The 15,364-nt window shown below is 36.3% G+C and overlaps 1 protein-coding gene across 2 annotated transcripts in view; it reads right to left on the minus strand.

The window, feature by feature from the left end:
• TGS1 (trimethylguanosine synthase 1) overlaps positions 1 to 15,364 on the minus strand; it is a 41,073-nt gene that overhangs the window by 4,147 nt on the left and 21,562 nt on the right. For both annotated transcript variants that reach the window (XM_041768839.1, XM_041768838.1), the window contains 3 exons: positions 13,867 to 14,010; positions 9,765 to 9,981; positions 8,754 to 8,832 (listed from right to left, as the gene is read on the minus strand). In XM_041768839.1, coding sequence (XP_041624773.1) covers positions 8,754 to 8,832; positions 9,765 to 9,981; positions 13,867 to 14,010 — 440 coding nt within the window. The remainder of the gene's footprint in view (positions 1 to 8,753; positions 8,833 to 9,764; positions 9,982 to 13,866; positions 14,011 to 15,364) is intronic.

Raw genomic sequence — 15,364 nt, forward strand, 5'->3', positions numbered from 1 at the left:
AACAAATGAGAGAGAATGACTACCAAACTGGATCCTAACGGAAAAACATATAATCAATATCAAGGACAGGAACACTTTATTGTAAGAAAGATACAGAAAAATTAGCACTGAAAAAAATCCTATTACTATACCGGAGAAGTGGTTGTATATGCAATTGCTCTTACAGGCAAATTACATCAGGTGAAAATCAAGAGTATCTTTTATGGGGTCTATGGATTTCTGCCAATTAATGACAGGAGTAGTGAGCATCTGAAATAATATTCGCTGTGATGGGAAACCTAATGCCCAGCAGGCAAGCACCTTATCTGTGGTTCCTTTTGCCCTCATATTCCTTTTGTGACATCCAACAAATCATTACACACAAGTGAAGGTAAATTAGGTAAAAATATTTCTGATCAACAGTTCTCTAGGAGATAAAAGGAAGTATTTTTAATTAGTAGAAAATCAGGTAATACTCAAAACTTATAGATTAGTTCTATTTATCTGCACATGGTAATACAGAAATGCAATTTCTATGCTTAAGTGAATGAATCTTACTTTTTTTACTAATAGTATTTTGCTAATAGTTTGAATGCTATCTCAGGCTCTCAAGATATCATTTCCTGTTTCTTTTTTCCAAATGTTTACTTGTTGATTAAAACAAATATGATTTTAAAAGCCACCACTTTCAAGAGGTGCACAGTCATGACAGGTCAAAAAAATTCTCATGGGCATCAAAGGCTTACCTACATTAGTCTCTTAGAAGCTACCAAAAATCAGTTCACTAAGCTTTACTTCTTACGTGTTCTCAGAGCTGGAATCTGGAAACATGAAGACTGTACTTAAATTTAACTAGTTACAGAAAGTACAACAGACCAGAGAATCAGGATCCCTAGCTGTTAGCACAGGACTTGTCCAGAGCAATATGTGTGGTATCCTTCTATTTAGCTATTTACTGAAAAAATGTACCCAAAGGAGCAAAGGAAATATAAGCTTATGTTCAGAAGCATTTGTGTCTTTCCAATTCCACTTAAGAGGCCAGGTACATAGCCTCTGTGGAGAATGAGGATATATGTACTACAAGAACAAACAACACGGCTCTATTGTCCAACGGCAAACATCCCAGGGGAAAGCCAGCTAATAAACATTAGAAGCTGGTCAAATGTATCCTTAACTGCAATGCATGTACTAAGCAGTGGGTTTCCCTAGGAACAGAGGTGGTCTGGGAATCTAGGTACCAGTTAATACCCATGGCAGACAAAGCTCAGCAGCAAGTGCCTTCTAGTTTGTGGTGAATTTTTAGCCTTCTTTTGCTTTTCTCACCAATCAGGAATGGAACAGAACTGATCCAGTAGAAATTCTTCCTAATTCTCTTTGCCTCTCTTGTCACCTCAACTTCTATTCTGTTCCCAATTTCAGGGTGGGCGAACACAGGGATAAGAGAGATCTGTTCCTTTTGGTAATGAAACCCTTATCAGTGAGCACTGATCAGTAAGGCATTGCTATTGAGAGACAGAATGACCAGGCAAATCACTAAACTCCCCTAGTTCACTCACCTATAACTGTAGGCTGATAACCTGATTTGCCTACCCTAGCTGCTGTGATAATCCAATGAAATGTGCAGGGGAAAGCCCCAAACTCTAAACATGCCATCCAGACAAGAAATATTAAACATTTATAACTAAAAATTATTTGTATTGTATACAAATTCAGGGTACTGGTCCTTTGTAGGATGAATGTACTTTTGAGTGCTTGCAGTCTTAGAGGGTGTTTGTTTTCAGGTTCAACAGTTTACTATTCCTACGTGTACCAAAAATCCATCCAGTTTTTGGTCCTTCTATTCTCTCCTGCTTCTATACCTGGACTAAGGGTCTTTCAGTTGTTGGGATGACTTCATCAGATTTACCATGTGGACACAATTCTGGCTATATTGACAGTGCTGCTCTTAGACCAGATTTCTACTATCGAAATTTCATTTAAAGAATTTGACACAAATTTCTTATCACTCTTAATATTTAGAAACCAGTAAGGCCCTAACTTTTCATTTATTAAATAGATACTATTATAGCTTAGAAGTGATATTTGCGAAGAAATTAGTGGTAAATTTTTATTGCACTTAGCTAAAAACAAGGATGAAAAATGCTAACGAATGGAGTTTAATTATATTTAAAATATTTTTCCAAATAACAATATTACCTAATAGTTTCCATATTTATAAATAGCTTTAGTTATTTAAGTGCTTACTTGTATTCTTCTATGTGGTTTTAGAAATGTTACCTATAAATCAGTCCTCCTTTCCTTCCTTTCCCACCTTATCTACCTAATAAAATAGACTATTAGAAGTGTGGTAACTGCTCTAATTAGGAACCATCCCCTTCCTAGACACAATGTATTGGTTCCAGGGGGATCTTCAAGAACTCTGCCCACTAGAAAGGTCTCTTGATTAAATCTCACAATTTCTATACTTAAGGATACAACTTTAACAATCACAGGTTGTTTTACCTATGTACTAGGTCAATTCACAAATATTTTCTTGTTTTATCAGGAAATAAAATAGGTGATGCCTGGCTGGAGGAAGTCACGGAAGGGTGGAGCATGTCTATTAGATGAGTGCCAGGAATTACACGATACAGGGCCACCTCCCAGTTCACTTTTTTTTTTTTAAAGATTTCATTTATTTATTCATGGGAGACATGAAGAAATAGGCAGAGACATAGGCAGAGGGAGCAGAGAGCCTGATGTGGGACTCGATCCCAGGACCCTGGGATCATGACCTGAGCCAAGGCAGATGCTCAACCACTGAGCCACCCAGGTGCCCCCCAGTTTACTTTTCAACACAATTCTTAGGGATGTGCTCAATGTTGCCCTGCTTTCTATACTGGTTTAAACAAATTATAAAAGAAAGAACTTTAAATTAATTTGACTTGAAAAGCATAAATGCTATCACTTTTCTGAGGCCAGACATTTTAAGAGATAAGGATAAGGAGGTGCTGTACCAAATGAACCAGTACCCACTCCTCCCTGCATTCCAATGTCTGCCTGGGAGACAGGGCTCCTCCTGGTTTGAGCTTCCGCCCACAGGGACTTCATACAAACATTCTACTCTGCTCAAAGACTTCTATCCATATTGTGTATATTTACTTTTAAAAACAGAAGTTTCCCATATTTGGAATGCCTGGTGGATCCAAAGCTAGTATTGGCTGTAACTGTATGAATGTCAAAGGAGAAAAATGAAAGAAAACACAGCAAGAAATAGGCATTTAGTAGATAAATACATATACCCTGGGTCCTCTGAACTGAAGCTAATTAGTTCCGAAGTTTCAGTTGTGATTTCCCTCCAAGAGTCTAGCACAAAACAACTTTCTACATTAGTTAATAAGTTGGAGAGTGAGAGTTTAGGTAACAACGGAATATGTGTTTGGAGTAAGTAACCCCCCCACACAGAAAAAGGGAATAAGAGACTGAGGTAATAGGGGACTTAGAAAAAAATATTTTACTAGATACAGAAAACAATTAGCCTCATCTCCTATGTGGAGGGATCACAGAACAAGCTGTATCTGTACTGAGATCATACTCAGTTTAGTTACCCTAAATATAAATATTCTCCAGAGTACAAATCTCCCTGGATGGGAAATTATTCTTTATAGACATTTCTATGGGAAAAATGCAGCCTGAGTTTCAAACCACCAACTCATAAGCTTGGGGAACCCAGACCATTTGTAAGTGCAAGTTGCTGTGACATTCTAAATGTTCCATAACAAAAAAGCTGACTTCTCTGTAACGCTGCTTTCTTTCTTCGTGCAGTACTGCTGTCTCTTGCGTTTTAAAAATCCTACATATGGTTAGATTTTCTTTATTTTAAAAAGAAAAGTTGACTTCCTTCTGTAATTTGTTTCAAATTTAATACCAAACAATATAATGTACTTGAAATTTCCATTTTTGACTTTTATTATTCTTCAGTGTCATTACTCCCTCTACAGGTAGAAAATGTGAATGAACTACCAACCATGATGCTACCATGTTTTTGAAGTAAACCAAAAACACACATTAAAGAAAAAAGTTACCTTTCACCTTGAACAAAAGCTTATTTAACTAGAAAAGACATATTCATTGTAACTTTTGCAATAAATAGTAAATTTCCTATTGTCATTCAAGTATCCAGGTAAGTCTACCTAATATTTAATATAAGGATCATGCAACTTATGAGGCTAGTTATAGAGCATAATATTTACGTGGCAAATAACAATTATGGAATCAACAGGCTCAACTTTATCTGGGAGTCTAGGATGCAGGTCAGAGTCACATGAGTAGCAGATACAGTTTAATATCAAATTTGATATAAAAATGCAGGGAGCAAGAGAATAGTGCTTTTTCTGTAACTGGTACAGCATAGTGTTTGGAAGGTCTAATGTATAAATAGGTTACAGGTGACAAGATCTAATTTCATCTCCTTCTAACCCATGGAGTGAGAGCTCATGCTTGTTCATCTTATTTATCTTTCTCTTAGCCCAGAGAATCTCCACTCTGGCAGCATGTTACAATCGTTCGGGGACTTTTAAAAACTTTATGTGTAGGTCTCAACCAGAAAATAATCAGAGTGAATCCTTCCCAGTAGACCAGAGTACTAGTACTAGTAGTTTTAAGAAGCTATTCAGCTAAAATGATAAAACTCTCAGAAGAAAATACAGGGAAAAATTTCATGATATTGGATTTGGCAACAATTTCTTGAATGTGACACCAAAAGCACAGGCAATACATAGAAAAAAACAGCTCAGTTGAACTTCATCAAAATTAAAAATTTTGTGCAGCACAGAACACTATCAAAATAGTACAAAGACAACTCATGGAATGGGGAAAAATACAGGCAAAGCATATACTAATAAGAGATTAATATCCAAAATACGCATATGTGAATATATGCTCAACATCATGAATCATTAGGGAAATGCAAATCAAAACTACAATGACATAGCATTTCATACCCATTAGGATGGCTATTATTATAAAAACAACAAACAGAAAAACAAGTGCTAGTAAGAATGTGGAGAAACTGGAGCTCTTAAAAGAATTGCTGGTAGGAATGTAAAATGGTTCGGCTGTATAGTGGATCCCCAAGAAACTAAACAGGATTACTCTATGGTTCAGCAATTTTGCTTCTGGCTATATACTCAAAAGAACTGAAAGCAGGAATAGATACTGTGCACCCATGGCAGCATTATTCATATCAGCCAGAAGGTGAAAATAACCCAAAATGTCCACAGATGAATGGATAAACAAAATGTAGCATTTATACACAATGGACTACCATTCAGCTTTAAAAAGGAAGGAAATTCTGACATGTTGAAACAGGATAAACTTCTCGGATACTACCTCAGTGAAATAAGCTAGATATAAAAGGATAAATACTGTATAATTCTACTTATTTGAGGTTCAAGGAGATAGTACAATGATGGTTGCCAGGGGCAGGTAGTAAGGGTAATGGGGAGTCAGTGTTTAATTATAGTTTCAGGTTGGGAAGATGAAGAAATTCTGAGATGGATGGTGGGAATGGTTGCAAAACAATCTGAATGTATTTAATGCCACTAAACTGTATGTTTAAAAATGGTTCATTGTAAGTTTCATTATGTGTATCTTACCACAATGATAAAAAAAAAAAAAAAAAAAAAAAAAGCCACTCAGGCAATTCCAATTAGCAGCCAGAGCTGAGAGCCAGTGTTCCAAAGACTAAGGAGATAAGCCAAGATTGGGATAGTGTGACAAACTGACACAAGACTATGTCCACATATGCTCACTTCCATGTCATTGGTGCTCTTGCCACCTTCTCCTCAACTCCTACAATCCAAGCTTCTTCAAAGTCCAGTTTATGTCCTAGACCATCAGAGCCTTTCCTGAAGTCATTCCATGAGAAACGGAGAGCATTTAATCTCCACCTTTCTTATGAGAAGGTTGCACTGTCATCATTTATGTCCCCACTGACCAAAGCCCTAGGAAGATGATGACCTAGCATGAGTGCTGGCTACTGCAAGACAGCACTAGAAACAATACAGAGGGAAACTGCCAAACAAAAGAAATCTCTGGAGACCCAGGATGGTGAATGTGTGTGTACAGGATGAGGGGGAGTGCCTCTGGCTTGGGGCAGGAAAAAGGAAAACGAAAACTTAAAAATTCTGCTCTTGGGGTGCCTGAGTGGCTAAGTCGGTTAAGCAGCCAACTCTTGATTTCGGCTCAGGTCATGATCTCAGGGTTATGAGATTGAATCCCGTGCCAGGCTCTGTGCTCAGCAAGGAGTCTGCTTGAGGTTCTCTCTCTCTCTCAAATTAGCTAATTAATTAATTAATTAAATAAAAGAAATTCTGCTTTTGCTGCTCTGTCCCAATCACCCTGTATTCAGTATATGCTGCCTCGTTTACAGAAACTGGGAACTCTGGTCTAGGTTCAGGAGTAAAGTTAAGGCAGTCTGAAAAAAAATTCTGCTGTGAAGAGCTGAGAGGAACAGGTGGGAACTAATCCCTTACAGTCACTGTCTTACTCTACCCTCTCCATTCCAGTGAGTTGATGAATGACACTAGCAGATTAAAGAATACAGCCTTTAAATCTGCTTTTGTCCAGCTCCTCCTCAAAGGTGAGGAGTTGTGTCCTGAGATGGTGCTTGGTGATAATTAGCTGCAGTCCTGTGGTGTCTGGGTTGGCCACCCCACAGCTTACTCATTTTCAGCTTTTGAGGTTATCACTGGGGTAACATAGCCTTTTAGCAGTGATAGCCTTTTAGCAGTGGTTCTCAAACCAGGCTACACACTGGAATTACCTGGCAGCTTTAAAAAACTGGCTAGATCAATTTCTGAGATGAGGCTTGGCTATTACAGTTTTTACCAGGGTTCCTGGGGACCCTAACATACAGCCAGAGTTGACATTAGTTTCTAGCCTGGCCTGACTTCTTCTGCATTACTTGAGAATAGTCAATACACAGTAAGACAAGACATTTGGGAACCACAAGTATTTCATGGAAGAAAAACAAAATGGATTCTAAATTATATGGAAGAAATGATAGATCAGATTAAGAATTTAAAATTCTTAAAATAATAGTAAGAGATATTATTAGAGTATAAAAGAAGAAAACAAGAAATAATAGTACAGAAATATTAAGTAAAAGAATGTAACAGTTGAACTAAAAATACAATAGATGGGATAGATAACATAACTCATACACCTGAGGAATGAACTGGTTGGAAGACCAGATCTCCCAGAAGAAAAAGGAAGAGAAAAAGCACTGGGAAATATATTGCCTGTGCTTTTGTTGTCACATTCAAGAAATTGTTGCCAAATCCAATATCATGAAATTTTTCCCTGTATTTTCTTCTGAGAGTTTTATCATTTTAGCTGAATAGCTTCTTAAAACTACTAGTACTAGTACTCTGGTCTACTGGGAAGGATTCACTCTGATTATTTTCTGGTTGAGACCTACACATAAAGTTTTTAAAAGTCCCCGAACGATTGTAACATGCTGCCAGAGTGGAGATTCTCTGGGCTAAGAGAAAGATAAATAAGATGAACAAGCATGAGCTCTCACTCCATGGGTTAGAAGGAGATGAAATTAGATCTTGTCACCTGTAACCTATTTATACATTAGACCTTCCAAACACTATGCTGTACCAGTTACAGAAAAAGCACTATTCTCTTGCTCCCTGCATTTTTATATCAAATTTGATATTAAACTGTATCTGCTACTCATGTGACTCTGACCTGCATCCTAGACTCCCAGATAAAGTTGAGCCTGTTGATTCCATAATTGTTATTTGCCACGTAAATATTATGCTCTATAACTAGCCTCATAAGAAGTTGTATGATCCTTGGTGGGCTTACTTGGATACTTAAATGACCATATATATATATATATATATATATATACATACAGTTATATATATAGTTTTATATATATATAGTTATAAAAGACTAACATCCACATAATGATGTCCCAGAAAAAAGAACAAAAGTGATAAGAAGTTTGGTGGAAAAAAAAAAAAAAAAGAAATTTGGTGGAATAGGTAATGGGAGATACTTTCTCCAGAACAAGATTAAAAACCTCAGAACGACAGGGTCAGCTCTCAGTGTCAGAGAGGAGAGAAAGGAAAACTGTAGAGCTAGTTAACACTACAGTAAAATTCAAAATATAAAAAGACAAAAGATTTTTCAACAGAATGCTTCTCACACATTAGATATGTAGTGTTTATAGAAAGTAAATCAAATAAACATGAAATAAAGACACCATTGAATCTTTATGAGCCAGTTATACCAAATACAATTCTACAAGAGACAATAATAATATTAAGTGTTTATGGGAAGAATGGAATAAATATACTTATTAGTCAAATATCCTACACTCCAAGACTATATTTAAACTGGCCAAATTAAGGTTTCATCTATCTGTGTATTTCTATTTAAGCTCCTCTTTGAGGAATACCTAAAACCTCTCCTCTAAAGGTAGGTATTAGTAAAGACAGATCTTGGCTAGTTTAGGTATGTACATTTGAAATACAACACAGTTACCCTTTCAGAGCATATAATTAAAAGGGTTCTATTTTATAGCCAGGAGCTGTAAAGATAAAGTAGATGAAACAGGCATTGATTTAACTGCCAAACACCTTCAGTTTTCTAATAATAGTAAAAAAGTCAGTCTCATAAATATGTTCTCAAAGGAAGGCCTTATATCTTTTTTCTGCCCATTTTTTGTAATGGTTATGCTAGAGGCTCATAGAAGTTCTTCAGTAGTGGCTTACCTGGTCAATATCAGCATTTCTTGGAAGAAAATAAACAATATTATTAGTGATCTTCTGGGAAAGCCTGAAGATTTCAAAGGTGGACAACAGTTAAGGAATGGTAACAAAAACAACATTAATTTCTGATCAGAGATATGTCATAATCCAAATGTATTTTGATATGTAACTATAAGATAACATACATTTAGATCCTCTAATGGAACCTAAAAGAGAATTAAGTAGATTTTGTAATTCAGATGGGTCACTGAAATTAAACCTATTCATCTGATTATCCTTGTGGAAGACAGCCAAGAGCCAGAAAGACACTTTCTCTTTTTGCCATTTCCTAATTATTTGAAAATAGAACAGGAAAGCATATCACCTTTTTCCAGTAAAGAATAAAGACACATAAATCTGGTCGTTGTGGTTTACATTCTAAATTTTAGTTAGTAATTTAGAAACATGCTTCCTGTTAGAGTCAAATAGATGATTCCTCTGGGGAGGAGAGATAAAGAAAGGGTCAAATAATAAGTGCTATTCTTTATGAAAGAAGGGTTTGCTTCGGTATCTTGAAAGAGTAACAGGAAACATTTGAAGATGCAAATAGAATTAGCACAAGTCAGTGTAAGCTGAAGAAAAGTTAAGGGATGGTCACCCAGAGTCTAGGGATAGGTCTTGAAGAAACTCCCAATTTTCTTTTTTTTTTTTTTTTGAAACTCCCAATTTTCAAGATAATAATTTCAAGCAATTAATATTTCCTAGTTCTTGTTTTATAATGATAAAATTGGATAGTAACCAAAGGAAATATGACTTCACATCTGCCATTCTTCTTGAAAATCAACTACCACTTAATTTTTACATACTGGCTCTTTATGCAAAATCAACTCGAATCTATCAAGTGCTACTAGTGAGTATCTCCCTATTTCACTAACCTCTTTCTGAAATACAGACACACAACATACACTCACTCACATGCACATCTTTCTCTCCACAACCATTGTTTGAGTAAACTCTCAGCCTTCTAAAGGATATCCATCAGGAGACATCATGGTCCTAATGTCAAAGGTCTCTGCAGTAGCATAGTCTGGTCCTCCCCAAGGGGGGCTAAGAAATACAACATCAGCCTTTAAGTGAGAAGCCAGCAGGAGGAAATCTCCACAGATGAACTCTATCTTGTCTGCTATTCCATAAACTTCAGCATTATTGCGAGCAAGATCAATCTTAACAGGATCAATATCAATGGCAATCACTAAAAGGGGGAAAAGAAAAGACGAGTCAAATGACACTGATCTATAGAACAGTTCATCTTCTGAGTAGTCTGATTTATTTTTCTCTGTAAAAGAACTTTTTTTTTGAAGACTAAGGGAGTTTGGCACATATACCAGAGATAAAGAATTTAATTAAAAATTTTAATCTAAATTAGAAAAATTCACTTGTGTAGTACCAAGAAAATGTGACTGAAGGACCTGGCTTTCAAAGTTTGGTCATTCAGCCAGCTTTTCCAAAACCAGTAGTGACAGTTGCCATATAGTATCTACTGAGAGGTAAACATGTGCTTAGTACTGTGCTCTGAACAGCCTGAGCAGCAAACACTTGGAAAGGTTACTGACTGCATGTCAAGCTTGTAACACTAGGATTTCAGAACAGATCCATTTCCTAAAACGAGACAGAGTCCAAAGAAAAACAAATGTGACTTCTACAGAAAAGCAAATTAAAACACATTATGACAAACCCATATAGCCAGCTTATGAAGAAATGTAAAAACATCTGTTGATAATGTTTAATGAGACCTCATAGGAAGAAGGAACCAACAACGGTATGTTGTGATCAACATATCAAATGGGTTTTCATTTAATTTATTGCAATTTCATAATTAGCAATGCAAACATATGTTAATTTTAGCTCACTCCTCTGGCAGTAAATAACTCAAATGCACCTGTATGTGCACCAGGGTACTAGTGGCAATATTTTATATTTGGAAGGTCTAAGTGGAACCCTGATGTATACACCATGGTTGTCATGGAAACAGTTTTCTAGAAAATGCCAGTTTCAAAATTTGTTAACACTTTTGAGAAATAATGCACTAAATAAATCACTTCAACAATGAATACAAGCTCCAATCACATGTTGAAATTATGCATTTACAATGCTATTTTTTCTGTTCTAAACAAGTAATATTCGTAAGAGAAAAGATGAAAATGTCCTTTTCAGCTGTTCAATCTACTCCAATTGTAGTACAGAGACAGACGGAAAAATATGCTAACACCAAAAACTCAATGGGAAAAATTATTTTCAACATCAAATATATTCAGTCAATCTTCATGTTTTTTCATCTTCATTTCTCCTAGAGGCTGCTTTGTCTTTAGGCCTAACAGAATGTAAGCACTTGGTCTATTATGTAAATGAAATGCTGACAAATGTTGGATGACATTTTATAGAACTGCATTGTCCAATAACAATAGCCGCTACCCCTATGTGGTTATTACCTTTAATTGATTAAAATGAAATGAAGAATTTAGATCCTCAGTCACATTGCCACATTTCTTTTCTTTTCTTTTTTTTTTTAAAGATTTATTTATTTGAGAGATGGCAAGGAAGCTAGCGAGCCAGGAGAGGGGCGGAGGGAGAGGAAGAGAGACTTCTCAAGCAGACTCCGCGCTGAGTGCAGAGCCTAACGCAGGGCTCAATCCCAGGACCCTGAGATCATGACCTGAACCAAAATCAAGACTTGGCCGTTTAACCTGCTGAGCCACCCAGACGCCTCCACACTGCCACATTTCAAATGCTCAATAGCTACATGTGGCTAGTGGCTATCTTACAGGACAGTGCAGATACACAACACTGCTATCATCACAGAAAATTCTAGTGGATAGCAGTAATACTGAAGTATACAGAAAGGTATAAAATTTTTAACATTAGGGATTCCTGGATGGCTCGGTGGATGAGCATTAGCCTTTGGCTTAGGGCATGATCCTGCCAGGATTGAGTCCTACACTGGGCTCCCCACAGGGAGCCTGCTTCTCCTTCTGCTTATGTCTCTGCCTCTCTCTGTGTCTCTCATGAAAAAATAAATAAAAATATTAAAAAAAAACTTTACCATCAAAATGCAAAACTTTGTGGATTCTCTAACCATTCAGGTGAGTATACTCATAGACAACAACTACCTGAATAGAAGGAAATAAGAGGCACAACAGGATCATGTCAATTATAAACAATCCATTTTCTCATATATATGGATACATGTGGGTATTCATGTACATTCACTTAAAGAGTAACTGATTATATACATATGTGTATATACAAACATACATACATGTGTGTATATAAAAGCCCACATACAGATAGATATACAGGCACACAATTAAACTTCAAAAGTTTTGAATTCCCTATGATGATGCAGTCAGCTCTATCATACTAGGTGCAGTACATATAACTAAAATTAGGACATCTGTGTGAGCTGCTGCTGATTTGGGGGAACAGGTCATGGGACACTACTATACTGAACATGCTTCTGAGCTTCTCATTCCATATGCTGCAAGGACAGAAGCCAGATCCTGATACTACTAGGGAGGCGTTGTGTTTGCTTCCTTTTCCTCTCAGAGGCTTTCATCAGTAAGCATGAGGGATTAAAAGATCCTAAGGGCCTGGGATGAAAGTTGGGGCTGGGATAACACGGCAGAGGTAGCCTTCTTTTAGCTTGAGACCCACAACAGACATTTTTCTTTACCAAATGTATACAGAGCTGCATAAAGTCTTGGCAAGGTACCTATATACAGAGAAATATAAATCTGTAATATGGATGGTTTCCATAATATTTTGAAAATATTTTCAGACCTATTTGCTGCTTTATCAGAGGACAGATTTTTAGAGTTGTCATGTTATGATACAATGTTAAAATGAAAATAAATTTGACAACTTTTGAGGAAAAATCATTTTCAACCAATAAACACTGAATTGAGCTCACAGGACTGGCTTATCTGGCAAGTGCAGAGAAAAAAATTTTACGAGTAAATAATGAATTCAAGGAAAACTAGAAAATAATTCCTATTCCAGGAAAATGTGAAAACAACTTTAATTGAGGCTATTGGACCACATAAGGTGAGCAATGTCATGCCCTGGAACATGATTAAATAAGGGTTACAGTTCATTAGCATGGGTTTGGGTCTCAGAATCAATGTCAAATTCTCCTTCATCATTTTCTAGCTTCTATATTATGCTTCCAGAATCATACTTTCCTAGTTAATCTTTAGAACTTTATATAAATTAGTAAGACTTAATTGTAACTCACTGAAATGGAAGCTACATGTGTATGTTGGGGGGAGAAAAAGCATCTTCAGAATATGACTTAATAATTGATGTCTTTAAAATGTCACATCATACTACACTTTAAAAAGAATTTAGAAAGATCAGAGATATCAGAAAAAAGTGAGTAAAAACTCTTGGCTTCATGATTCAGTCATGATCATTTGGGCAGACCGTTCAATTTTATAAAGCTTCCTTTCCCCTGGGAAATAGCACACGTACCCACCTACTTGTCATAATTCTTAACACATATATAGTGATAGAGGTTTTCTTTTTCATGTTTCAAAAATCAAACAACCATAAGAATGATATAATACTTAAAAGGTTTTTGGAGTCCTATAATGTTCAAGCTGAAAGGGATTACAGAGGATATGTCAATTTAAGGTTTCCTTTAAATTGAGGTTAAATGATGTCCAAAGTCATAAAGGTGGCAAAGCTGGAATTCTCTGTCCCCTCTTCTTCTTCTAAAGAATGGTTTTCCTTTTTAATATTTATAGTTTTATATAATGTTATAATCTTCACTTTGTCAAGCTATGTCTGTGTAATTCTGGATAAGTTATTTCATCTCCTTATTTCCCACTTTATTTGTGAAACGCAGACAGTAAAAGATACACTCACAAGATAACTGACTAATAAATTAATATATATTAAGCACTTACACCAGTACGTGATACAAAGTATATGCTTAATATATGCTAGTTATTATTATTTTAAATATTTGGCATCACATTACTAATTATGTATTAAATCTCAGCAAAGATAGGCTGAAACAAAATGAAACATTTATTGAAACTGAAAATAAATTACTTTTCTTCCTTTGATGGCATATTACCTCTCTTTCCGGTTAAGGCAAACTGAATAGTATTTCCTCCAACTCCACAGAATGCATCTACTACAATGTCACACTTGAAGGACTGGCTGACCCGGCCAGCAATGTGTTCAGCAATCTTCTCAGGGGTAACTGAAAACCAGCCCTCTGTGAAGGGAAGAGTATTTCTGTTAAGATGTTTAGTTTCAAGAAGCCAGCCCAAGCATAAACATAGCAAATATTATTATCTATACAAGCAAAACTTAGCTTCTCTTCTCAAAAAATTATAGATTATTTTTGTTTTTTAAAGATTTATTTATTTATTTGACAGAGAGAGAGAATGTGCACATGAACAGCGGAGGGGCAGAGGGAGAGGGAGAAGTAGACTCTCCTCTGAGCAAGGAGCTTGATGTAGGGCTTGATCCCAGGACCCTGAGATTATGACCTGAGCCAAAGGCAGATGCCCAGCCAACCAACCCACCCAGGTGCCCGTAATTGACTTAGTTTTAAAAAAAAGTTCCACAAAACTTGTTATAAAAAGGACCAGTACCATTTCCCTTCCCAATTTCCACAGAAGCAAGCGCCTTAATTCTTGCCTGATGCTTTTGTAATATACTTCCAATAATTGAATGGAATTTTAGTTTTTCTGTTTGAAGTATTAACTACGGACTATTATGAACGATGGAAAGTTAGCTATTCAACTGGCCAACTCCCCAAACTCCACCAAGTTTCCTGTTTCATTTCTAACAGGGAAGCATTGAACCAGATTTGTACTCAACACTGGAAATATTTGTACATTTCCAAAGGGTCAGGAAATGAAAGGAGCTGATTGCAACAGGTTGCAAAATTTTAAGAACAGCAGAACTCTCTTCATTTTCAGAAATGGGTTCCTAAACCTACTCCAAAAGAATGAGGGTACTAACCTCTTTTCCCAATAGAAGAAATTAACATTTTTTTCAGAAAGATATTTCTCTGAACAAAATGATACACCAATTTTCTTGTTCTCTTTCCTTACCAAAAATCTAAATGGCTCCTCACTGCTGGAAAAATAAAAAAATAAACTCCTTTTATAGAATTAAAAAGCTTTTATCCAGTCTTATTTCTCAAACTCCCATGTGCTTTCTCCAATGTGCAATATTTTATAATTATAAGAGGTTCAAAGAACCTAAAATTCTAACCCCAGATCAAGCTTCCTGATTTTGATAGTTAATAAAGATTAACGTTTAAGTAGCCCCAATATGAAAATAAGCATCAACTTGCAGAATTGAGAAGGTGTTCAAGACATAGTAGGAACACTCAACAGAAGAACTCAGTTTCCAGTGTTAATTCATCAAATTATATCTTTCTACACTAGATATTACATCATCAGATATTCTGCTTAACAATCTATTGTTCTCCAGGTGCCTGGGTGGCTCAGTGGTTGAACATCTACCTGTGGCTCAGGTAGTGATTCTGGGGTCCTGGGGTGGAGTCCCATTTCAGGCTCCCCACAGGGAGCCTACTTATCTCTCTGCTTATGTCT

The sequence above is a fragment of the Vulpes lagopus genome, chromosome 9, assembly GCF_018345385.1.
Source record: "Vulpes lagopus strain Blue_001 chromosome 9, ASM1834538v1, whole genome shotgun sequence".
Taxonomy (NCBI): Eukaryota; Metazoa; Chordata; class Mammalia; order Carnivora; family Canidae; genus Vulpes; species Vulpes lagopus.